The sequence below is a fragment of the Sciurus vulgaris genome, assembly GCF_902686455.1.
Source record: "Sciurus vulgaris genome assembly, chromosome: 10".
NCBI classification, from domain to species: Eukaryota; Metazoa; Chordata; class Mammalia; order Rodentia; family Sciuridae; genus Sciurus; species Sciurus vulgaris.
This window is the reverse complement of record NC_136470.1, coordinates 129116274-129143239: the sequence shown is the minus strand read 5'-3', so window position 1 is coordinate 129143239 and position 26966 is coordinate 129116274. Positions and strand designations below refer to the sequence as shown.

The 26966-nt window shown below is 32.9% G+C and overlaps 1 protein-coding gene across 13 annotated transcripts in view; it reads right to left on the bottom strand.

Annotated features, from left to right (window-relative positions):
• Positions 1-26966, bottom strand: part of TRPC1 (transient receptor potential cation channel subfamily C member 1) — a 90036-nt gene that overhangs the window by 27570 nt on the left and 35500 nt on the right. For 9 of the 13 annotated variants that reach the window (XM_079101079.1, XM_079101071.1, XM_079101080.1 and 6 more), the window contains 5 exons: positions 21982-22113; positions 19580-19775; positions 15507-15843; positions 9196-9335; positions 7195-7338 (listed from right to left, as the gene is read on the bottom strand). In XM_079101079.1, the coding sequence (XP_078957205.1) occupies positions 7195-7338; positions 9196-9335; positions 15507-15843; positions 19580-19775; positions 21982-22113 (949 nt within the window). Of the gene's footprint in view, positions 1-7194; positions 7339-9195; positions 9336-15506; positions 15844-18971; positions 19107-19579; positions 19776-21981; positions 22114-26966 lie in introns of those variants that run through there. The other 4 variants (XM_079101076.1, XM_079101078.1, XM_079101074.1 and 1 more) reach the window with 3 other exon arrangements.

Genomic DNA, 26966 nt, shown 5'->3' with positions numbered 1-26966 from the left:
CTGCTATACACATTCATGTGGCTGTTACTGAAGTATGCTGACTTTAAGTTCTTTGGGTATATACCAAGGAGAGGGATAACTGGGACAAATGGTGGTTCCATTCCAAATTTTCTAAGGAATCTCTTTACTGCTTTCCAGAGGAGTCGCACCAATCTGCGGTCCCACCAGCAAATGTATGAGTGTTCCTTTTCACCCACATCCTCGCCAACATTTGTTATTACTTGTATTCTTGATTGATGTCATTCTGACTGGAGTGAGATGGAATCTCAGTGTAGTTTTAATTTGCATGTCTCTAATTGTTAGAGATGTTGAACATATTTTCATAAATTTGTTGACTATTTTATTTGTAATTTCTTCCTGTGTGAAGTGCTATTCAGTTCTTTTACCCATTTGTTGATTGGGTTATTCGGGTTTTTTTGGCATTAAGTTGAGTTCTTTATATATTCTGGAGAATAATGCTCTGAGGCACAAGTGGCAAAGGTCTTCTCCCATTCTATAGGCTCTCTCTTCATGCTCTTCGTTGTTTCCTTTGCTGTGAACAAGCTTTTTATTTTGATACCATCCCATTTATTGACTGTTGATTTTACTTCTTGTACTTTAGGAGTCTTATTGAGGAAGTTGGTACCTAAGCTGATATGATGGCAAGTTGGGCCTACATTTTCTTCTAGTAGGCACAGGGTCTCTGGTCTAATGCCTAAATCCCTGATCTATTTTGAGTTGAGTTTTGTGCAGGGTGAGAGGGAGGGGTTCAATTTCATTATGCTATGCATGGATTTTCAGTTTTCCCAGCACCATTTGTTGAAGAGGATGCTTTTTCTCCAATCTATATTTATGGTGCCTTTGTTTAGTATGAGATAACTGTATTTATGTGGGTTTATCTCTGTGTCTTCTATTCTGTTCCACTGGTCTTCATGTCTGTTTTGGTACCAATACCATGCTGTTTTTGTTACTATAGCTCTGTAGTATAGTTTAAGGTCTGGTATTCTGATGCCTCCTGCTTCACTTTCCTCACCAAGGATTGCTTTGGCTATTCTGGGCCTCTTATTTGTCAAAATGAATTTCATGACTGCTTTTTTTCTATTTTCATGAAAAACAGTGCTTTTGGTTCTCTACCTGTTTTAATCAGCTTTTTTGCTGTTGTGACCGAAAGGCCTGACAAGACAAATTTGTGGCAGAAAAGTTTTTTTTTTGAGGCTCATGATTTCAGAGTTCTCAGCCCACACATGGCCAATTCCATTGTTGTGGCCCTTAGGGGAGGCAGAACATCATGGTTGAAGGGGGTGGTGAAAGCATTTCAGGACATGGAACCAGGAAGCACAGAGAGACAGCTTCCCTCACCACAGACAAAATATAAACCCCAAAGGCATGCCCTCAGCCACCCATCTCCTCCAGCCACATCCTCCCACTCTACAGCTACCACCCAGTTAATCCCTATCAGGGGATTAATGCACTGATTAAGCTAAGACTCTCATAACCCAATCATTTTACCTCTAAACTCTCTAGCACTGATTCATACATGAGCTTTGGGGGGACACTTCTTATCTAAACTATAACACTGTCTTTGACTCTGCAAGTTTTTCCTTCTTCCTGCTAGATGCTTAAAATTGTTTTATAAATACTGCAGACTGGCTTAATTTTAGGACATAAATTGCATTTATATTTGTGCTTATTTGTAGGAAACTAACATAAATAAAATAAAAATAATCTACAAGTAACTCAAAAATTGACTCATTTTCTTCCTTACTGCACCCCCCCAAAATAAACAAAAACCAACCTGCTTTAGGAGGTAGACTTGACATACAATAAACCATATATATTTAAATGTAAAATCTGGTAAATTTTGGCCTATGTATATAATCAAGAGTTTGTCACCATGATCACTAGAATAAGCACATTCATCAATGAGTTTCCTCATACCCCTTTATATTTATGTATTTCTTAACAACTTAACATGTGTGCTACTTCAGTCCTCTTTTGTGTATATATCAGTGATGAAGTTTTTGAACAGTCTCTCCAAACTCAATTTTTCCACAATCTTTGTGACTCTTCTCAGACCATTTTGCTTAGTACAGTAATGTTTAGGAACACACATATTACATTATAGCAGAAATTTTTATATTCTGGTTATATCACTGATAATATTATATTATTCCTTATCAGATATATGCTTTGTGAAATTTGCCTTCCAGATTGTGACTTGTTCTTTTATTCCCTCAATAGTGTTGTTTAGGCAGATGGACACCAGAGACCATGCCCACCCCCAGCCCCCACCACAGATGGATGCTGGAGACCAACCACTCTCACGTGGACTTGGGTGCACCTGGCTGCAGCTCCCTAGATTCTCTGGAGGCTGGTGTGGACATTTTGAATTATTCCTGAGGGAATGGCCACCATCATTGGAGGGGCAGGTCCCTTCTTGAGACACCTACAGGAGACTGGAGGCCCTTTGACAGGTACCACACTCATATCAAGATACTGTGGACTGGGAGGTTTGAGTGGTGGATGACTGTGAACCATAGATTTTTTGTTTTGTTTTGTTTTGTTTTTAATTTTTAATTTTTTATTTCTTCTTTTTTTTTTTTTTTCCTTTTATTTACCTATTCCCTTGGAGTCTCCTTCTCCATTTTCTCATGGTAAAGACCAACTTCTTTGGATGCCCCCTTCACTCTTCCCTTGATCAGGTACCTCTATTTACTCACTTACGTTCTACACCCCTTCCCATTCTCTTCATCCACCACTAGTAATACTGTAGGATAATAATCAAACTCATCCTGCTTATTACAATAATTTTAAAGTCTTTATAGGGGTTATCTGGTTTATGGCTGCATATTGTTTGTATAGGATGCTGCTAATATTGGTCTCCCCCTCAAAGGAGAGATACCAGAAACCTGCAGGGTCACAATAAGCCTGCCAGGAGAAATTTCAATACCTCAGAGATCTTCACTGCTAGAGGGGAACATAAGAAACAATATGAAAAACAAGGGAAGATAATGTCCCTAACAAACCAAGATGCTATTTTGATAGGATCCAAGGACAGCATGGCAACAGAATTGACAGAAAAAGAGTTTAGAATCTGCATAATTAAAATGATCCATGAAGCAAAAGATGAGGTAAGACAGCAAATGCAGGCAATGCATGATCAGTCCAATAAACAGTTAAAAGAGCAAATGCAGGAAGCAAAAGAGCAACTTCAGTAAAGAGATAGAGATTCTGAAAAAAAAAAAAAAAAACTTGAAATGAAAGAAACAATTAACCAAATTAAAAACTCAATAGAAAGCATCACCAACAGAATAGATCTCATGGAAGACAGAATCTCAGACGATGAACACAAAATATTTAATCCTGAAAATAAAGTTGACCAAACTGAGAAAATGGTAAGAAATCATGAACAGAACCTCCAAGAATTATGGGATATCATGAAAAGACCAAATTAAGAATTATTGGAATTAAGGAAGGCACAGAGATACAAACCAGAGGAATGAACAAACTGTTCAACGAAATAATATCAGAAAATTTCCCAAACCTGAAAAATGAAATAGAAAAATCAAATACCAGAGGCTTACAGAACACCAAATGCACAAAATTACAATAGATCCACACCAAGGCACATTTTAATAAAAATACCTCACATACAAAATAAAGATAGGATTTTAAAGGCTGTGAGAGAAAAGTTTCAGATTACTTACAAGGGGAAACAAAATCAGCACATTTCTTAGCCCAGACCCTAAAAGCAAGAAGGGCCTAGAACAATATATTTCAAGCTCTGAAAGAACATGGATTCCAACCAAGAATCCTATACCCAACAAAACTAACCTTCAGACTTGACGATGAAATAAAATCTTTCTACAATAAACAAAAGTTAAAAGAATTTACAAATAGAAAGCCTGCACTACAGAACATTCTCAGCAAAATATTTCATAAGGAGGTAGTAAAAAACAACAATACATGTCAGCAAAGGGAGGAACTACCCTAAAGGAAAAGCCAATCAAAGGAGAAACCAAGTCAAGTTAAAAACCAAAAATAAGCCAAAATGACCAGGAATATAAATCATATCATAATAATAACCCTGAATGGTAATGGCCTAAAATCATTAATCAAAAGACACAGACTGGCAGATTGGATTAAAAAAAAGACCCAACAATACGCTGCCTTCAAGAGACTTATCTCATAGAAAAAGACACCTATAGACTAAAGGTGAAAGGATGGGGAAAAATGTACATGCACATGGACTCAGTAAAAAAGCAGGGGTCTCCATCCTCATATCAGATAAAGTGGATTTCAAACCTAAGTTAGTCCGAAGGGATAAAGGACATTTCATACTGCTCCAGGGAACCATAAACCAGTAAGACATAATGATTTTAACTATTTATGCCCCAAACAATGGAGCATATATGTACATCAAACAAAACCTTCTCAATTTTAAGAATCAAATAGACCAAAACACAATAATAGTGACTTTAACACACTGCTCTCACCACTGGCTAGATCATCCTCCAAACAAAAACTGAACGAAGAAACTACAGAACTAAATAATACAATCAATGATATAGACTTAACAGACATATACAGAGTATTTCATCCATCATCGAGTGAATATACTTTCTTCTCAGTCGCTCATGGATCCTTCTCCAAAATAGAATATATGTTATGCCACAAAGAAGCCATTAGTAAATACAAAAAACTAGAGATACTATCTTGTATTCTATCAGACCATAATGGAATGCAATTAGAAATCAATGATAAAATAAAAAACAAAAAATACTCCTGGAGACTAAATAATATGCTATTGAATGATGCAATGATATCAGAAGACATCAGGGAAGAAATTAAAAAAATTCTTAGAGGTAAACAAGAACAAGGACACAACATATCAAAATCTCTGGGACACTCTGAAAGCAGTACTAAGAGGAAAGTTTACTGCATTAACCTCATACATTAAAAAAATAAAAAGTCAACAACTAAATGACCTAACATTACATCTCAAAGCCCTAGAAAAAGAACAGATCAACACCAAAAATAGAAGACAGGAAATAATTATAATTTAGAGCTAAAATCAATGAAATTGAAACAAGAGAAACAATTTCATTGAGTGTTTTTCAGGTCTTTTGCATAGTATTGTTTTGCTATAAATTAATAATTGTATCAATTATTGAGAGGAGTATTAAATTTCTGACAACAATTGTGGATTTATGTATTTCTTCTTACAAGTCTACCAGCTTTTATTTTGGGTACTTTGAAATTGTTACTGGGTATGTAAGTATTTAGAATTATGTTCTCTTAATTGAAATTTTATCATGAAATAATCTGTTTTCTGGCCTTTGCTCTGACCTCTACAGGGTCTGCTATTAACAGATTAGCTTAATTTTTTCTCTTGATTAGTGTCATCACAATATATTTCTTGTCTTTTTCTTTTTAATGCCTGTTGTGTTTTTCAGGTAAGCAGCATATTTTTGGGTCTGCTTTTTTTATCCAATGTATCAATCTTTGCCTTTTGACTGGGGTGGCTAGACTATTTATATTTAATGTGGTAAATTGATATGGTTAGATTCAACTTCATGATGTCATGTTTCATCCTCTTTATCCCTTCTGTACTTTTGTGTCTTTTTCCTGTTTTTCTTTTTTGTATTTTTTTTTATGATTCCATTTTATGTCCTCTGTTGGTTTATTTACTGTAACTCTGTTTTACTGTACAAGTCTAATGAAAATCAGGGTTTCGTACATATTTTATTTTTCACATGCCTGTTTAGAGAAAGTAATTATGCCTTGAAAATATCTTCTCTAAAAATATAAAAGGCAATATAAATTATTAACAAATTTTTTTCTTTTTTCTTTTTTTTTTTTTTTTTTCGGTGATGGTGCTGAGGACTGAACCCAGGGCCTTATGCATGCTAGGAAAGCACTCTTTAACAATGGTGCTGTATCCCCAGTCCACTATCAACAAATTTTAACTAAGGAAAAATGAACATTGTTCAGATTTTCAGAATCATAAGAGAGCATGTTGGAGGCTGTGTATGAATTGTGGGTTTGTTTGAGCCATCCTAAGGCATAGGGTGGGGTGGTGGGGGGCTTTTCTGAGAATTCCTGGTATGAATCCACCAGTTGCAGATTGCTGGGATTAGAGCTGATACCCTGTCTTAGCTCACAGTCCTAGATTCAAGTGTAGGCCCTGGAGGTGGGCATAACCTCCCTAGCCCCAAACAACTTGTTTTTCCCATCTTTATCCTGTTTTACTCAAGAAGCCTGCCACACTGAAACCTTTTGATGTATTTCCCTTTAACTAAAGATTTTTGGGCCTTTTTCCTTGTCCAGTTCCAGTTCCTATCAGGGCTGGAAGACTCACGAGGCCCCCACTTTGAAAACTATTTTCTGCCTATTGTATTTTGTTCCTTTTGATTATTTTCAGACTTTTTATATGCCCAGCCCGTTCACACATCCAAACAGAAATCTGCTTTGCATGGGTGTTGGTAACCCTGACAATAGCAGATTTGTACCTACCTAAAAAGAGTCAATTACTACACTCTGTGGGGTAAATTGAACCAATTGTGAGTACTTTCTTTGAGGCAAAGAGGCAGAGTTTAGCCTTGGATTCTCAACACAATCATTTGATGTTGGACAAATCACATACCATATCAAAACCTCAATTTCTTCAACAATATATTATCAAGTACAAAGCTGGACTACAGAATCTCAATGAATTTTTGAGCTCTAATACTATTTTCTAGCTTACTACATTTACTATTCATGAAACCAAAGTTTAAAAAAGTATTTTAAAATAGAGCTGACATATTTTCAAAATCGTTACTATGGTTATTTGTTTTCACTGGACCTCTCCTAATAAACTAAAATGCTTACAACTTTAAATGTGAGATTCACTTTGGTAAAAACCAGTTTTTATATTACTCTACTGTTGTCTGAAATAAAACCATATCTTAAACACATCTGTATCTATGGAGTGAAGGGAGGAGACCAATAAATCACAGCTTAATAAAGGTATGAATTCCTGAAAGCAAAGGATTATTTTTGAGCCAGAAGCAAAGTAGATAAACATGGTATGTACCTCTAATTACTAATTATTTTCAAAAGCAAAGTTTAGTTTTAACATCATGAGATGTTAAAACTCATGCTCCAGTGGGTAAGTAGAAAGATGTAATAATAATAAAATCTAACAAGTGTTCTTTAAGAAATTTAATTTACCTGTAATGGACCCAAGATAGAGCTGGTTGTATACATAAAAAAGAGCCGCAGATAACTGAGAACATTTGCAAATGCAAAAAGCCCTTCTGCCACAAGTGTAGGATGGAATGCATCCCAGTCCTTCCGATCAGCAAAATCATGAAACTAGGGTTAGGAAAAAAAGCCGAATGTAAATAGCACTCTCAATTCAGGAAAATAAAAACAAATATTCAGAAATATTTGAAAGAAAACTATTTTAATTATGTCTCCCTGTGGGGAATCTCCATTTATGTTTTATAGTTTTCTCTTTTTTAATAGAAATAATGTTTTAATAAAAGATTTCCATGTATGCAAGGCAATATCAGTTATGCCATTTAAAGAGATATTCCTAGAAATTTTTAGGTATTAAAAAAATTAAACAATTAAAAAACATTTCATTAAACTTTTTAATGCAATAAACATTTAATTTTCTTTAAGTCCACAACATAAAGTTTAAGCATAAATGCTGTCAATTAATTAATTATATCAAATTAACCTCATCCTTCGACTCAGGATTGTAGAATGAACCATAGAAGTCCTCCTGCCTGCTGTTTTTAATTTAAAAAAGAAGAAAGTACATTATTGTACCTAGAGAGTGTCCACATGTCCCAGCTGCATGGGACAGTCTGAGATTATGTACCTGATTTCCTGGCATAATTATGAATAGAGACTCCTCTATCATTTTCAAAATGTTCTTTTTGGACAATAAATTATAGGACTAAAGAGATCAGTCTAAAACATAATGCCATTCAATCTCTTTTATCTTATCTTACACAGATAAATTAAACCATTTATCTAGGTAGCACCAATTTTTATATTCTTCGTAGTCATTGAATATATCTCACCAATATGTTGCATACTACTGGTTAATTAAAGGAACAGAATTTCTTTTTTGGGGGGGGTGCGGGGAATTGAACTCAGGGGCACTTGACCACTGAGTCACATCCTCAGGCCTATATTTATTATATTTAGAGACAGGGTTTCACTGAGTTGCTTAGTGCCTCACTTTTGCTGAGGCTGGCTTTGAACTCACAATCCTCCTGCCTCAGCCTCCCAAGTCACTGGGATTACAGACAAGCACCACCTTACCCAGCTAACGGAACTGAATTTTTTATAAAGTAAATTCATAAAAGAAAGTCACTTTACTTATTCTATAATTAATAAATTGGTCAAAAAGCAGAGAATATTATATATTTTAGTTGCTTAAATATGCTATCCCAGAAAAAATTCTAAACTTAGGGTTTAAATAAACATAGATAACATAAAATCTATTACCTTTTCTGGCCTTGGGAGAGTATAAATCTTGACAAAAGTAAAATTGTAAGATGTCTACAAAGTTAGATTTTTGTCTAATTCTGAATAAATTTATATAGTCATCAGAAAAATTATTACATTTATATTACTTTTTAAGCTGCAAAAGATGACAGTCATGATTTGGAATGTGTAAAATACCATATGATGAATTCCATTAAGATATACACTCAATATAAAGTTGATATAAAGATATCAAATACTTATCATTTAAAATTACTTTGTGGTCTTATATTTTAAGTACATACAGGTTAATGAGCTAAATGAACCTAGCTCAGATACAAAAAACTGGCATTTCTTAGAAAGAAAATCCCTATGTGAACCTGGATTTAAATCCAGTCTTGGTTTCTTTTTGTAAGGTCTTAGATATGCTATTTAATAACTCTGAGCTTCATTTTTCTTCTTTGAAAAATGGGGACAAGAACTTTTGTCTCACAGAATCTCTATTGAGGATAAAATAAGATAAAGTATATCAAATATCAACTGTGGTACCTACTCTATAGAAGGTAACATCCTTTAAAGGTACATCCTTTAATCTATCAAAACATTAGGAAACTATAAGTTTTAAAATGAAAACATACCAAAGATACAGTCCTTTGAAACTCTGATTTACACGATTATATATTTTAGGTGTTTTTGAATTAAACTTCAATTGAAATAGTAAATAGTCACCTTATTGTGAGCAACCACTTTGAGAGCAAAGGTTGCCAAATAAAGGGAATTCATGACAAAACTGAGTTGATTACGAGATTCTTCTAAAAAGTCTTCCAACCCTTCATACCAGAGTCTTTTAATGTCGGACCAAATCATCCCTAAAAAAAGAAGAAAAAAAATCAGATTACACTTTCTTAACTTAATAGTAAGCTAAATAATACTTTAAGAGTCAAAATATTAAATAAATAAACTTGGGCTACCTATATCCTTATTCAGAAGAAAACAAGAAAAGAAAAACAAGAACTTTTAGTGAAAAGTTCCTCAAATAGGAAAGAAAATAAACTTAGGTTTCATATGCCTTGAAGAAAATAACCTTAGTTGCATCTTTGCCAGGGAGGGAGTCTAAGTGATGTGAAGCAAGCTAAAAATAAATTGGTATTAAAAACACATAAGACACCCTACCCCAAAGGTTCAGTCCCTGATCCTTTTCGTTTTTTTAAAATATTCTTTTTAGTTATAGACGGACACAATACTTTTATTTATTTATTTGTATGTGGTGCTGAAGATCAAACTTAGTGCCTCACATGTACCAGGCAAGTGCTCTACCACTGAGCAACAACCCCAACCCCTGCTTTTCACTTCTGACAAACTCACTTTATGAGCTCATCCACTCTACTGCTTTAAATACCATCTATATGGCAAAGATCTAAAATTTTTATATTTATACTCAACTAATATTCACATAATAATTTACATTTCTTATAACTTATGGATAGATACTTGGCTACTCTACATCTCCAGTGGGAGATGTGTCCAAACTGAACTCCTACTCTGCCCCCAAATTTGCTGCATTTGCAGATTTCTCCATCTCAGTTAATGGAAACTCCATCCTTCTAGTTGCTCAATCCAAATGTCCTTGAATCATCCCTGATTCCTGTATTTCTTTTAAAGTCCATATTCAAGGCAAAAGCAAATCCTGTTGGCTTTACTTTCAAACTATATTTGGATCTAACCCTTCTCACAACCACTTCAACTTTAAGCCACCATCGTCCATTGCCTAGGTTACTGATCTCCCTGCTTCTACCTTATCTCCCCAAAATCTATTCTCACTATGGCAACCAGAGCAATTATTTTAAAATGCAAGTGTTACTCTGTTCCCCAAAATCCTTTCGATAGCTCCCAGAGGAGAAAGGATCAACAGAATATCCAAACTCTTTCTCCATGGGAACATACCCTTGGGTTACCATCCACTAAAGTGGTTCCCTTGGAAACAAACTATGTTAAGAAAAATAAGGAAGGTCAGCTTTGTTCAACACTGTTACAAAAATTAGTATTGATTGGGCAACTGCATTTGGACTGGGAGAATCAGGAGAGGAACTCCCAGACCATGAAGGTATACATGGCCAGGACTCTATGAAAGCTTCTTAGCTTCTCTGTATGATATCTCTCAATTCAGAGTAGGCATATATTGGGAGTTATACTCTTAGACTTCATAAGATACACTTTCTATTGAATTTGAGGTTTTCCTAGTGGGGTAATCTACACCACCAACATGGCCTTCTCCTATACAATGGAGCTGAGAAACACCCTGAGTCTTTTATAAGCACTCCCACACCAGAGACCAGTAATATAACCCAGGATAATTTTATGGTATATTCCTTCATCAAGACATTCTGAAGGAGATTATAAAGTAACAGAAAAATAGAATAGTACAGTATAACATATGGGTGGAGACTAAATTAAGTCAATCAAAATCATTGTCTAGCTGAACAGCAGGCAGGAAAATTTCCTTGAGAAATACATGAAACATCCTTGAAAACCTCTGTTCATAGCATCTTAATTATGTAGTACTGGTATTTCATGTAGGAACATTTAAAATATTCTCCAATATGATAGGAAAAACACTTAAAAAATTCATTTGGATATGCTTTTACTCAAAATGAGTAGGTAAAAACTAACAATGTTAAAAGAAGTCTGGCAGGTAACATTTTATTAATTCAAACATTGTCTTCTTTTATTTGGGGAAGGAGTAGGAGATGCAAGCTTTCTGAGAATCAATCATGTTCAACATTTATCTAGGACTAGGAGTTATGGAGCAAAAAATTATTAAATAAAAAACTCTCTATGTCCATACTTTCTTTTTTTAAAAAAAATATTTTTAATTGTAGATGGACACGGTACTTATTTAATTTTATGTGGTGCTGAGGACAGAACCCAGTGCCTCACACATGCTAGGCAAGCGCTCTACTTCTGAGCTACAACCCCAGTCTCATGTCCATACTTTCTTAAAGAGCTCAAATTATTGTCTAATCCTAGTTTCCGATGTACAATAGTATATAAAACTTAATTCATAAGTGATCTTCAAGCAAAATACTTATATTTAAACTTTAGACACATTTCTCTTAATGTTAAAACACTAAGCCAAGAAAGATGCTTACAGAAATACTTATTTCAACAAAATGCAATATTATACCTAAATGAAACTCCTGACAAAAGGTACAACATGATTTGAAGAAGACATTTGATCAGAAAAGGCAAGCATATGAAAGACTAATGAGGACCCCATCAGGTAGCTCTCCTGTGTAACACTCCCCTTCATAATAAAGCTGATATACTTGATATATTTCATTTTTCTATGTTGGACTGAAAAGAGCCAAATAAGTATAAACTATTATAAGCAATGCAATCACTATTCAATCAATGTTTTACACTTTGGGGGTGCATTTTGTTTTTGTATTTTAGAATTAGTAAATAGTATTAACAAGCAGCAATCCCAGTCATCTTGGGATTTCTCAAGGTGTGATCTTAGGTTCTCTCATCTTTTCATTTTATGCTTTTTCCTGAAGTGTCTATTCATGCTCACAATTTCATACAATTCCTATAATGCAGACATTCACACATTCATAATTTCAAGCTTGAACTTCCTCTTGAGCTCCATACCATGATATCTAACTGTCTGCCTTGAAATCTCTCTTGGATATCTTAAAGGCTTTTCAAATACAACATATCCAAAACTACAAAGATCTTTCACAAATCACCAAACCTAGTACTCTTCTAAAATATTTAAAATACCTTAAAATTCCTTAATCCCCTTTCCTTCACACCTCTTACACACTAGTTGTAATCGATTAGTTGTAAACACCACTGCACTTGGACCAGCCGCACCTCTTAGATACTCTTGTGTTCCCATGTTCTATTGGCTTTGCCTTGTACATATCTCTCAATCTGTTCCCCTCTCTCTTCTTCATCACAATCACCTAATTCCTGGGAACTATCAATTCCTACCTGGATTACTGCAACAAACTCCTAAATAGTATCCATTTATCTATTCTTGCCATAGCCCTATCTTCTTAACCCACACTATGCTTCACATTATAGCCAGAATGATCTTTTCAAAAAAACAAAACTGATCATGTCACTTGCCTACTTAAAACCTTTCATGATCTTTCATCATTTTTATTATAAGGTCAAAATTACTTAACCTGCCCTATGATGCTGTGTATGGTCTAGTATAACATGTTTCTACAGCTTCATCTTGAATCGTGCTTTTCTTATTTTCACTGTTCCAGGAATATTACCCTTTAGTCAGTCCCTTCTTTGTATCATGCTCTCTCCTGCCACAGTGCTTCTGAATGTGCTTTAATCTTAGCCTAGAGTACCTTTCTCTTCCAATTCTCCTAGATTACTCATTTGTTTTGACTTAGAGCCTAGCTCCTTTTTTAACTTCCTTAAAATACCTTTTACAACCCTCCTTGACTAGGTGAAATGCCCCTTGTTCTCCTAGCATCATGACTTTTACTTAATAACAAGTAACTCATTTGTGATTTTTCATTTATCTCCATGATTCTCAAATTAATGTTGTTGTTGTGGCCATTGTTGCTATTCTTTGCCTTAATTAGATCATAACTTTATGAGTACAGGAGCCATCCTGCTTCTGCCTATACTTGGACAAATTAGTACCAAAGTTTTTTTAAAAAATACATTTTTATAGTAGCTGTTCTGTAATGTTTAAAAATAAAAGATTAAGGAAAAGAATATTATTAACATTCTGTGATACATCAATAAATTGTTTGCTTTTTCCCTATCTTGCTTTTTATAAATTAACTTTTTTTTTTGAAGACCTAAGAAATAGAAACAGGAAACAAATACATTGGTCATCATGAGTAAGAACTTACTATACTTGTGGTTTGAAATAATAAAACAAAAAAAGAGTGACTTTAGAAAACCAGGCAAACTATTCCTACACTAATTCACTTAAAACAGGTTTGGATCTGTATATTTTAGGAAGCCCAAAGTGATCTTTCAAAGCAGAAGTTTTTTGTTGGGAAAAGTAAAACATTTTCATAATTTTACTAGTTTAACGTGCATTCATTCCTTTTAGTGAGGAAGAAGCTGGTTAGAAAACGAATCACAATTGTTTGCATATGTGTACACATAAAATGTTACCATATAAATGCATTCTACTGTCATGTACAACTAATTAGAATGAAACAAAAAAGTTTTAAATATTACTGAAAACAAGGCTTAGAAGGAAATAGCTATAATGTTACCATGATTATGAAAATAAGCAACAGCAGCAGCAATATTTATGCTATCTGAACAACAGTAAAAATCTGAGTTTAGTCAGGTATTTTGTTTGTTTGTTTTAGATGCTGACAGACCTTTATTTTATTCATTTATTTTGTGTGGTGCTGAGGATTGAACCCAGTGCCTCCCACTTGCTAGGCAAGTGCTCTACCACTCTACCACTGAGCCACAACCCTAGCCCAGAGTCAGTTTTTTTTCCACTGCTAAGATAAATTTGATTCTTATACAGACTTTATTAAACTGAATCTTATAAATCCTAAAAATTCTTTCTTACTACTACTTAAGCAAAAGGTTATAGGTAGAGGATACAAAATTTCATATCTTTAAGACTAAGAACATACAATAATTTTTTCAGAATTAATTTAATAGAGGGAGAGTTTCTAAGAGATGCCTTGTAACCTAGTATTTTTCTACCTAATAAATACATAAACAAAATTTACATTGGAAAGATATACACAATTCAATATAGAACTATACATATGGTAAAGTATAAATTATTTCTTAAATTAAAACATTAAATTTTTAGAAAATTCCAAAAATATAGGAAACAGGAAAATGCTAATGAAAAGGAATTTCGCTTTGACTTAAAGTTTAGATTTATATCATTTTTATTTTATCTACCTAATTTTAAATTTTAACACATTCATGGGTTGGATACTACTAAAAGTAAAATTGATTGAAATCAAGTTAATTTAAATTTGTTGAATTTCAAATTAAAACCTTAATACATGAAAATTATTTTTAGGGCTGAAGGAACACTAAAAGTGGACACTGTAAAATAGTTTCTCATATTATTTCAGACAAACTGAAAAGAACATATTCAATAATTGAAACAACAATGCAGAGATCAAAAGATATATATAATCAGTATTATATATCATACAAAAGACTAGATTTTAATATCCTTTTACTTTCAGCAAGAAGAAGGACAGGTGGGAAATGCTGGAGTTAAAAACTAGACTGAAAATACAAAGAGAAATAAAGAAAATGTCTTCAAAAGACCACTTCTGTTTAAGTAATGTGATTCTACCTCAACTCTCCATCCTTCCACAAAAAAAAGAAAAAAAAAAAAAAAGAGAGAGAGAGAAAAAAGGCAAGGATAGTAAATGACCTGCACAAAATCATTTAAGATACTTATTATACAATACCTATACGTATTTTTCAGAAAGTAAAAATGTCTTATTCTTTTAAACCTATAATTCTAAGCAGATCTGGTTTTCATTACAAATAAATGATTTCTTGAATGAGTCAGAGACCCCCTTGAATCTAAATTTAAATAATATTTCTATAATAGAGATAAAATAAGATGTAAGTACAAAAGTTCAAAAGTTTGAAATGGGAAAACTAATGAAATTTAGTTCAGAAACAGAAAATTCATAAAATGTGTAAAATGTAAAATGTTGTTTTAAAATACCCAAGGAAAATTCATATTCTTAATCAAAACAGCATTCATTGATTTTAAAAAGATTTTCTATATTAACAATTATGAACAATGTTACAGTCTGAAAATAAAGAATTTTTAACTTTCACCTCTTAAGTAATATTAAATTATGTCATCAAGTTCATTAACGTTTATCTTCAAAGAAGTGTTACTTATCTTCAATGATCATGGAAATGTTCAAATTCTTGCTGCATGAATTGTATAAAATTACAAACTGAATTCAATGTTCATAATGCCATCACACAAGGGAGAATTAATGGGCTAAATAAAGGAAAATCTTTTGAACTAACTTGATACTCACCAATAATCCACAGTATAAGAAGATAGTCTATTCTTTCAAGGGCTGGCCCCATTGTGTTTTTCTTATCCTCATTGTAGACGAGAGAGTACAGATTTAATAACAGCAAGAATGTGAAATATGATGCTCCATGAATAATAAATTTCATAAAAGGTGTATGAATGATTCTGCCAAATTGAGATTTGGGAGCTATCAAATAACACAGTGACAAAACTGGCCAAAAGATGCCAACTGTCAAAACAGTCATTATCTTCTTACAGGTAGGTTTACGTCGGTAACCTGACATCTGTCCAAACCAAACAGTGTTCAGGAACTGTTGGCAGTTAGACTGGGAGACAAACTGAAAAGGACATACACAGACATAAAAAAAAAAAAAAAAAAAAAAAAAAATGCAAAACGAAACCTTTAAATACTAACTGATTAACTGATATTCAAAATTCAAAGTCTTAATAATAGTTTAAAAATCAACTCTATACAATAAACATAGGATTTTTTTTCTTTTCTTCTTACAACTAATAAAAGAGTGCACAGGTTAAGAGCGTAGACTCTGGAGCCAGATTACTTAGATTCAAATCCAGGCTCTGCCACTTACTAAGTGCCCTTGAGCAAGTTTTTAAACCTCTCTAAGCCTCAAATTTCTCATCTCTAATGTTCCAATAATAGTAGCTACTCATACATTTGTCAAGATTCCACATAAAGCTCTTAGAATAGTGCTTTGTTCGTAGCATGCACTATTGTATTAGCATACTGAGCTATTCTGTCACATTTAAAGACTCATAAGATTATAAGCTTTTTTAAACCTTTAAAAAGACTCAATGTTTACAAAATTTAAAAGTTAATATGAACAATCTGTAGAAAGAGATACCAGTAATGTTTGAATCTCTTCATTATAGATAACCTGCTGATTTTAGTTGCAAGAAACTAAAATGTCAAGATAACAAGAGTCTACATACTACATCTATTCGTGCTCCATGAAAACACTGAGAATGTCTTAAAATGTATTAACAATACCCTTAACCCTGCTTAAAACTGAATTGCATGTGAGAAGAAAAGGGAAGATATTGCCAAATAAGAAAATTTTAGTTGAAGTACAGAAATTTACCAAACTTTACAAAGTTTCCTAGTTTACAATTCATTCATAGTATTTTTCCAATATAATGCTCATGTTGTAAAGTATAACTTAAGTGTCCTGATAACTCTGTATACAAAAATTGATCAGGTTTGAGATTATCAAAGTAAAGCACAAACAGATGATCATATTATTATTTGGGTAATCTAAAATAATATTTAGTTAATCTTCTGTCTTAAAAAGATTTATCTTAAGATAGAATATAACTTGTAGAATATAACACTGTAATAAAAAATGAATTGGGCAATTTTGTTTACTGTGCTTACGAAAAAATATTCTAAACACTATACTTATTTTTAGCAATTAAGTCTTGCTTGATTCTAGTGTTCCTGAAAATCTTAATTTGTTCCTTAGGGTAAAAATACATGGGAAACAGTTTTTCTTCCCATTAACCACCCTATGTCATAATATCCCAAACTCAGTGGTTTTGTCTTTCCCCCAAATGTCAAAGCAAACTCAGGAGTGATTAGTATTCTTACCATTCCTTTATGTAACAATAATTTAATTAGCAGTGATATTAAATAATATCTGGAAGAACAACATTTCAATTATAAATGTTCTAATAAGTCTAAGGTGGTTCTGAAACATGGACACAGATTCTGATACTCCTGTCATCAAGAGGTGTTGGGCAGAGGAAAGGGTCACTATTCCCTATCCTTCAATTTGATAAGCTTGTGATTGATTGCTCTACCACCAGATTCTAGCAGAAGTGATGCTATGTGACAAAGGTAAGTGTTGAACGGCCAGGTTTCTTTCAGATTGTATGCTAGAAAACTTGCTCTTGGAGTCATAAACTGCTCTATAAAAAGTCCTGCTGCACTGAATTCGCCAACCTCTGAAGAAGTTCAGGCTACATACAGAGGCTGCAGGAAGGCACTCCAGTTAGCAGTCAGATGCTTTCTGGACCACCTCATCACAACCTGCTCTCTGTATGGCCATGCTCCTCCCAGGTTCTACTTTGAATTCTCAGGTGCTCTAGGCTCTGTAGACTCAACTAGCTAAGTACCCAGTCTACTTAGAGTTCACTATTCTAAGTCCTTGACTGCTCACTGGACACAGATATGTGAGTGAAGAAGCCTACATCACTCATTTGTACTAGCACTCATTAGAACTGACTTTCCTTTTCAAGCTGCATGGGTGCACTGTTGATGGGTAAACGTATATCTATGCTGACCCAAATTTTTACACTTACTTTTTTTTTTTCCATTAAATGTTCCACCTTGAGTAAGAAACTTAAGAGTAGTAGGAAAATTAAAGAATTTTAAGCCAAAGTTCTAGATAAGCAATACATTATCTAGGTAATCTTAAAGCAAACCTTGTTAAATTCCCATATCCATTTCTGAAGTCAGAAAGCTATTGTTTTAAACTCTATAATATGTACAACCACAGGAATGGGATCCTAATTAGACTAAGTTATACTCCATGTATGCATAACATGTCAAAATACACTCTACTGTCATGTATACCTAAAAGAACAAATAATAAAAAATTTTTAAAATTTTTAAAAAGCTACCATTTTTGTCTTTTTAACTTCCATTTTTTCTTGTAGGTGGTACTGGGGATTGAACCCAGGGCCTCCCAACTCATGCCAGGCGGGCAATCTACCTCTGAGCTACAACTCCAGTTTTTTTGTTTTTGTTTTTGTTTTCAGTACCAAGGATTGAACCCAGGGGCATTTACCATTGAGCCACACCCCCAGCCCTTTTTATTTTAATTTTTAAATTTTGAGACAGGGTCTTTCTAAGTTGCTTAGGGCTTCTCAATATGTTGTTGAGACTTTGAACTTGCGATCCTCCTGCCTCAGCGTCCCAAGAGGCCAGGATTACAGGCATGTCCCACCAAGCCTGGCTGTCTAAAAGCTATTGTGAAGGTCAAATTTTCAACCACAACAATAAAAAGTTCTGCTCTTAGTACCAAAAGTCCTGACTTCTTGCCTTTGGCCATCATTTAATTTAGGATCTTTTTTTTTTTTTTTTTTTTTTAAATAAAATAGTCTTATTTTTTTAAAAAAAATAATTTTTAGTTGTAGATGGACACAATATCTTTATTTAATTTATTTATTTTTATGTGGTGCTGAGGATCGGACCCAGTGCCTCACACATGCCAGGCAAACGCTCTACCACTGAGCCCAACCGCAACCTAGATCCATTTTTGTAATAATATAAATTTCATAGGCAATTTTACTCTCATGTCTATGTTGACAATGAAAATGAATCTTAGAAGTGATACCTTAAAAGTATCATTTATCAACATCCCATACTATCAACTAGATATCACCATCTACATATAAATACCATTGTTTAGTGAGTACCTCAAGAAATAAAATTTAAAATGCATACCTTCATTCTTCAAGTTCCTGAATCATGTGTATGTGTGTGTATGGGGAGTAGAAATGGGATTTCCCTTAATAGGAAGGGATGATGCCAGAAGAGTCAGATTCAAGTTAGTTATATCATGCGCCTCTCCACCTTTAGGTTTCACAATGAATTACAAATAAGAAGAATCAGGAAACATAATATCGATTAAATAGAAATCACTATTACTATAGAAAGGGCTACTTATAAACCATTCAATACGACAAACCTGTAACAGACAAGACACAGGTGGAAACTTCACTATAAAAGTTTACCTGTATAGTTACTAGTTAGTAAAACATTAAAATCAGCAACCATATTATTTTAAGAAATATAAATTATTAAAAATAATAGTAACTATTATTTATTACTGGCAAATACTAGTACTTGCTGTGTTAAGCCCTTTAAATACACATTCTTAGTTAATTATTAAAACTAAAGCTCAGACAGATTCAATAACTTTCCCAAGGACACACAATTTTATGAAACAGAAGTAGGATCTTAACCCAGATATGCTGCTCCAAAGCCTCTGCTCTGAGACACTATACAATGGTGAAGAAAATAATTTAAATATATCACAGAAATCCTCATACCTCCTTTTGGTTATATTTGATTGCAAGTTTTAGACGGCTTAAATTCATTCTTTCTTCTAGTAGTCCCCGTTTGTCAAGAGGTTCATCACTAGATGTGTGGTTTAGGATAACTTCCAACTCACGTGAATTCCGGGCTTGTGCAAGCAAATCTTTAGCAAACATTTTGCACTGACGGGCTAGTTCCTCATAATCATTCCTAAAAAATGCATTAGTCTATTATCAGAAATGTCACTTCCAGAATCAAACAATATTGCCCTATGTAAATTTATGATTTTTAATTAAAAAAAAAAAGAAATTTCACTTCCATCTTCTAGTTAAACTATACTCTCCAGAAAAAAATCTGAAGTCTTTCTTTTTCTGACAGTTGAATGACCCTACTGCTACACAAATTCTCTAGTGCTTTGGGGAAAACTGTAACACATGTTACATGTTCATGTTCCCTGTGTTCATACTGATAATCTCAGATGAACACAATGTTTCCTTATAAATATATATTGATATTCCTGTAAATTCTAATAATATTCATCTACCAGTGTCCACTTAATTCATTTGTCCTATTCTCTTTAAATTTGGTTAAATTTTCCTTTTATATTATTCATAAAAACACAAATAACATTTTAATGTCACCAATTAATATTATTAAAATAATTTTAAACAGAATTTTTCAGTAGTCTACATTTATGTTACTAATATTAAAAATTCTTTTGATTTGTATTTAAAGTGTTTACTTGAATGAAATTAGAAAGATTAAAGTTTACTTACTAAAGAACTTACTTTCAGAATCACTATTGCTTAAACCTTACTTCTCTCTTTGAATTGCTTATTAAAGGCAGATCTAAGTTTGTAAGAAGCAAAGTTTTATTACATAATAATTTTCAAAATTATCAGTTAAACTTATGTCTAAGTTTAATAACAATTTAAGATTTAAGAATTAGGTTAGAAATAAATAATTATGAGCCAGGAACATGAGATTGAACTTAAGAAATAATTTTTATTCAGCTTTTCCCCCTAGGAGAAAGGAAGAAAAGAAAGACTTTCCATTTTTTTTATTCTTTCTACACATTGGAATTTTCCATGAACTGGCTGCATAAAATTATAACTCAAAGACTAAAAACTTCTTTTTCTTAGAGGTTAACAGTTCTCACATTCTTTTTATTTACTATATAAACTGAGAACAGGCAATTGGATTTCTTTAACACATGAGTTAGGAACCTAATTGCAGATGGGAACATTCATCAGAAATGTACAGTATTACAAAGCTATTGCTTCATTACATAAACACTTTGATAGAACACTAAATTCAAAGGTAAATTAATACATATATCAATCTTATTTGCTAAACATCTAGATTATTGAAAGAAAAATAAGTGGCTATACAGTTAAGATGAAAATACGATAGACTAGAAGCAAGGAGTCCAAAGTTCTAGCTGAAACTTTGCTTCTACGTTTAAATGCTAATATTAGTAAACCATCTAGTCTTTATAGATCTCTCTGTCGATAAAAACACTGGATTAATGTAAAAGTTCTATGATCTCTTCCAAATCTAACTTTATTACTCTGATTATAGCATAATCACAGCAGTTGTTTCAAATCCTCCTTGGAATGAACAGAATAAATTCTACTTCATATGGTGACTCAGAACTCAAAATATGAAATCGTAATTGAAAATTATTCATATTTAAAATAATTTATAAGTAGTCTCGTGCTAATACTTAAAAGTAGCAAAAATTTAATTTTAAACATCTTGAGTTAATCAAAATACTACTTTGTCCTATCAAATTTAAATAAAATTTAATGTATCCAAATAAAAGTAAAAAAGTTTAAAACTTATTAACAGGTATTTTTATAAGTCTCTGGAACTCAAAACTATCAACAACACACTATATACTGCTGCTGTTAAGGCTAAAAAAGACTGCAAGTTTCTTATTGCCCTTTCAGTATGTGAAAATTTGAACTTTCCCAATACCATCAAGTTGCTGGTGGGGTGCTACATAAGACAAGGGGATCCAATAGGAGATGGAAATAAAAGATAAGGTGGGTTTAGGCATAAATTTTTGTAAAAACCTTGCAATAGGAGCTAGTTCAATTTCTCCTTTTTCAAATGGTACTAGGATACTCTGCCATAAAGGAAAATCTTGAAGCTCTCCCTAGAGGAATAAGGGTGGTTAAAGAGTAAAAGAGGGCAGATGGGGAAGGAAAAACTTAAATAAAATAGCACCAGGATCTGTTCCTTTCAGGGAAAAGGAAAATTCCAAGTAAAAGGTATCAAGGTTTGGTCATCTAGAATCAAATGTAAATAAATGTAAGTAAATATAAATTATAATTTGGTCTATGAAGAACTTCAAGCTGAATATTCTGCAACAAAAGACATTATACAATTTAAAATTTCCATTCATTCCCACCTAAATTCCACCTCCACAAGGCTTAGTTCTTTTAAATCAGCACTAAGTTCAAATGCTCTTAGAATTGGATCCTCCTCTGTTAACATTATTAGAGCTGGACTGGCCAAGCATCGATAAATATCAAGACGAAACCTGTGAAAACATATGATTCCATAATGTAAAAAAATTTATTATACATATATGTTTAGAGTTATAGCCTATAGTTTTTTTAATTAGTAAAGTACTATAAAATCAATAGAAAATACCTATAAAAATACTTTTTATAAGATAACATCCATAAAAGAAAAAAAGACTTTAAATATTTTAACATACAAATACTGAAAAACTTTCTATCTATTGCCTTTATGGAAATTGTTTTACTATCTCTTTCTATAGACTCAAAGTTTTTCGTTGTTCAATCCAATTTAATTAAAGTAAATCTCTATCCAGATGTGGTGGTGAACACATGCAATCCCAATGGCTCAGGAGGCTGAGGCAGGAGGAATAAGTTCAAGGCCAGCCTCAACAACTTAGGGAGAGCCTACACAACTTACTGAGACCCTGCCTCAAAATAAAAAATGAAAGGGGCTGGGAGTGTGGCTCTGTGGTTAAGTGCCCCTGTGTTCAATCCCCAGTTCCAAAAAAAGGAAAAAGAAAAAGAAAAAGAAAAAAAGTAAATTTCTATTCTTGAACCCAATATAATTTTACATAAAATATACTAATAATGAATGTTTGCTATGATGTGGGCTTTATGATCATTAAATTTTTCCTTTCTTAGTAAAAAAAACTTCTTCAATATGCTAGCTATATGTAAAAAATGACTCTCTTTAAGTCAGGTTATGATTTTGAAAGATGCTTCAACTCTTAAAATTGAAATTAATTATTTATACATAATTTCCAGCTGATGAAAAGCATTCCCTTAACCCTGTGTAAATTAAAAATGTTCACATTTCAATCCTTAAATAGAAAATAAACCAGAGAAAATTCACTGTAATTTAGGTATAAATAATTCTTACTTAATAAATTTAGCAGATGTGATATAATGCATACTTTCCTTTTAAATATAATTGTAAATCTAATAATACTGGTTATTTTAAAAAGTAAGCAATTTGGAAAGGACATTCCCCAATCTTCCTCCTTCCACTAACTCTATACTTCAAAGACACTTTACAGAGAAGTGTGTTATCCTTCCCAATATATTCAATTAATACACAAATACATATAATGATACATAATATAGAAAGGAACAACCAACCTGCTTTTTAAAAATATATCATCTCATTCTCTCCTATAAGTGGGTGGTTTTCCATTTGATGGAAGGCCACTGAATTTTGTTATAGTTTAGATCTGGAATATCCCCAGAAGGCTCATGTGTTTAAGGTTTGATCCCCAGCTGGTTGTGCTATTTTAGGAGGTAAGGCCTAGTTGGAAGAGGTGAGTCCCTGGGAAGGTGCCTTTGAAGGGTATATTTTGTCCCTGGGCCTTCTCTTTCTTCCTCATTGTTTCCAGCCACCATGAGATGAGCAGCTTTACTCCACAACATGATGTTCTGCTTTACCAAGGACCCAGAAACTACAGAACCAAATGAAATGAACAGAAACCTCTGAAACAGGGTGAGTCAAAACAAGTCCTTCCTCTTTTAAACTGATTTTCTCAGGTGTTTTGTCACAGCAAAGGAAAATTGACTAACATAGGTTTTCAAATGAACATTTAGGTTGCTTTTAACTTTTTTCTGCCATAAAAATGCAGCAATTAGTAATCTTTAGTGGGGCTGGGGTTGTGGCTCAGTGGTAGAGCGCTCGCCTGGCATGTGTGACACCCAGGGTTCGATACTCAGCACCACATATAAATAAATAAGAGATCCCTTGACAACTAAAAAAATTTAAAATAATAATAATAATAATCTTTAGTTCCTATATCTTTTACACACTTTAAATTGCTGGGCAAAATGGAATGTGTATTTTAAATTCTTATAGATGCTTCCTAAGTAGTAATAATGAGAGCTCACTTACCCCCACATTTTCATTAATACTGGATATTATCAATATTTTAAATCTTTGCCAACTTAATAGAAAATAGGATCTTACACTCGGTTTAAATTGAATTTCTTTAGAAGAGTCTTCTTTTACGTTTAATATCAGTTTATGTTCCTTCCTCTGAAAACTGCGTGTTCATACTGTTTGACCTATTTTTATGATGACTGTTCACCTTTAAAAAAAAAAATAGCTCTTTTTCTAAAACAGACTTTTGCATTAACTAAATTTACCATGTCTCAAGTTACACTAAGTATTAATGAGAAAATGAACAGGAATAATGACTTCCAATAATGGTAGAATAAAGGTACTGGTAATCAATTATAGTTATAATGAAGAACCACTGTGTGGAAAGCATTTAGATGTAATCTCACAAATAATGAAGCTGCCACACTTTATAAATGCTATCAGAAACTTATAAAATCTACCATTTCATCATTTGGTATTCAAAACACCATCCAAAGTATTGCAGTATGAAGAGGTCAGTGATTCCCCTACACACACACACACACACACACGCAGAGGCACAAAAAAGTTATTTCCCCAAAACCATCTCCATTTCAGATCAGGAATGATGGTGGGTCGGAGACTTGCACAGAGTTGCTACAATATATTATCTAAAATGTCCCATTTCTAACCAAATATTAAGAGACAAGTAAAGAAACAAGAAATTATAGTTCATAGCCCAGGGGTGGGGGGAAGCAGGCAAAACAAACTGACTGTAAGAGTGATCTGATGCTAGACTTAACAGAAAAAGACTTCAAAGTAGCCAATGTAAGTATGTTCACAGTAGTAAAGGAAAGCTTGATTACAGAACTAAAGGAAGATATAAGATAGTGTGGCATTAAATAGATATAAATAAATTATGAAAAAGAACAAAATGAAAATTATATAATTGGAAAATATAATAACTGAAATAGAAATTCACTAGAAGAGCTTTTATGAGTTCAATTTTATTTCTTCAAAATTCACAAGTTGATATCCTATCCACCAGTACTTTAAAATGTGCCTTTATTTAAAGATGGAATTTTAAAAGAGGAAATCAAGTTAAAATGGAGATATTATAATATGCCTAAAACTAATCTGATTAGTGTCTCAAACATGGAATACATTATGTGAACAGTAAGATAGCCATTTACAAGCCAAGAAGAAAGGTCTAGAACAGATTCTTCCTCCATACCCCTCATAAGGAACCAGCCTTGACAATAACTTCATTTCTGGCTTCTAAGCCCTAGGGTTGTAAAAAAAAATGAATTTCAGTTGTACTCTGTTATGACAGTCCTAAATAACTAAAATAGAACTCAACAACAGAACTGGCGGAAAAGTGTACAAACTTGAAGATACGCAGGTACAGATTATGCAGGCTAAAAAATGGGAAGAAGACTTAAGAAAAAGGAACACTACCTCAGAGAGATGTAGAACATAGGCCTATGGGGGCCATTCAACATGCAAACTATAGCACCATTCAACAATGACAGATTATACATTATTCTCAAGTACACATGGAAGATTCTGCAGGACAGGCCATAAGCTAAGCCACAGAAAGAACAGAAAAATATGAAGTTATGTTTTTCAATCTTAATGAGATGAAATTAAAAATCATTAACAAGGGAAGTTATAGGAATATAACTTCCTATAACTTTAAATTGCATAAAAAATATGCAATTTAAACAACACACCCTTAAATAACCAACAGGACAAAGAAGAAATCAAAAGAGAAATTAAAAAATAAGATGAACACAAAGATACAATATATCAAAAATTATATTTAAAATTATTAAATTCAGCTTAAGTATGCTGAGAGAACTTTTAACTATAAATGTCTATATTAAGAGAGAATAAAATTCTCATATCATTAATATAATCTTCTAAACTATCTACTAAGGCACTGGAAAAAGAAAAGGGAATGAGAATCCTTTGTGAGTTAATAAAAATGTTCTGACTATGATGATAAATGTACCTACCTACTGAAATACCACAACCTACTAAATTACATATTTTAAGATAAGTGAATTTAATGGCATGTGAATTTTATTTCAATAAAACTCAAAAAGTGAGGATGAAATAAAGATTTTCCCAGATAAACAATGTTAAGAGAATTTTTAGAGAACAGACTTACCCTACAAGAAATGCTGAAGGTGGGACTTAGAATGTGACTTAGTGGTAGGGCACTTGCCTAGCAAGTGCAAGGCCCTGGGTTCAATCCTCAGCAAAAGAAGGAAAAGGAAAAGGAAGAAAAAGGAAAAGGAAAAGGAAAAAGAAAAAGAAAAAGGAAAAGGAAAAGAAAAGAAAAGCTAAAGTTGAAAGCAAATGGTTATCAGATGGTAAAATGGATCCGCAGGAAGAAATGAAGAGAACACGATACAATAATTATGTATAAAAAGATAAAAGGCTACTTTTTTTTCATTTCTCTTCTCTTGCATTTTTAAAGATGAAAATATTTACAGCAATAATTATAACATTGCATTGTTGTGTTTATAATACATTTACATGTAATATATATGAAATCATAGCCAGTTATATTCTAAGTGAATATTAAACTGAAATAGATTGTAAAATGAAAGATGCATGCTGTGATTTCTAAAAGAAAAGATTTTTAACAAGTTAAAAAAACACTGGGGGCTGGGGACATAGCTCAGTTGGTAGAATGCTTGCCTTGCAGGCACAAGGCCCTGGGTTCAATTCCCAGTACCAGGCAAACACAAAACAATTTTTTAAACACAAAAAATTTTTCAAAACACTGAAAATGAAAAAGGTACACTAAAATTTTTTGAACACAAACACAGTAGAGGAACAAAAAGGCCTGGGAAATACAGAAAACAAATGGCAAATTGAAAAAATTAATTAATCATATCAAAAATTACATTATATGTGAGTAAACTAAACAATCCAAAGGCAAAAACTTTGAGAGGACAAAATCAAGATTCAACACTGTTCAAAAAACATGCACTTTAAATTACAAAAAAACACAAA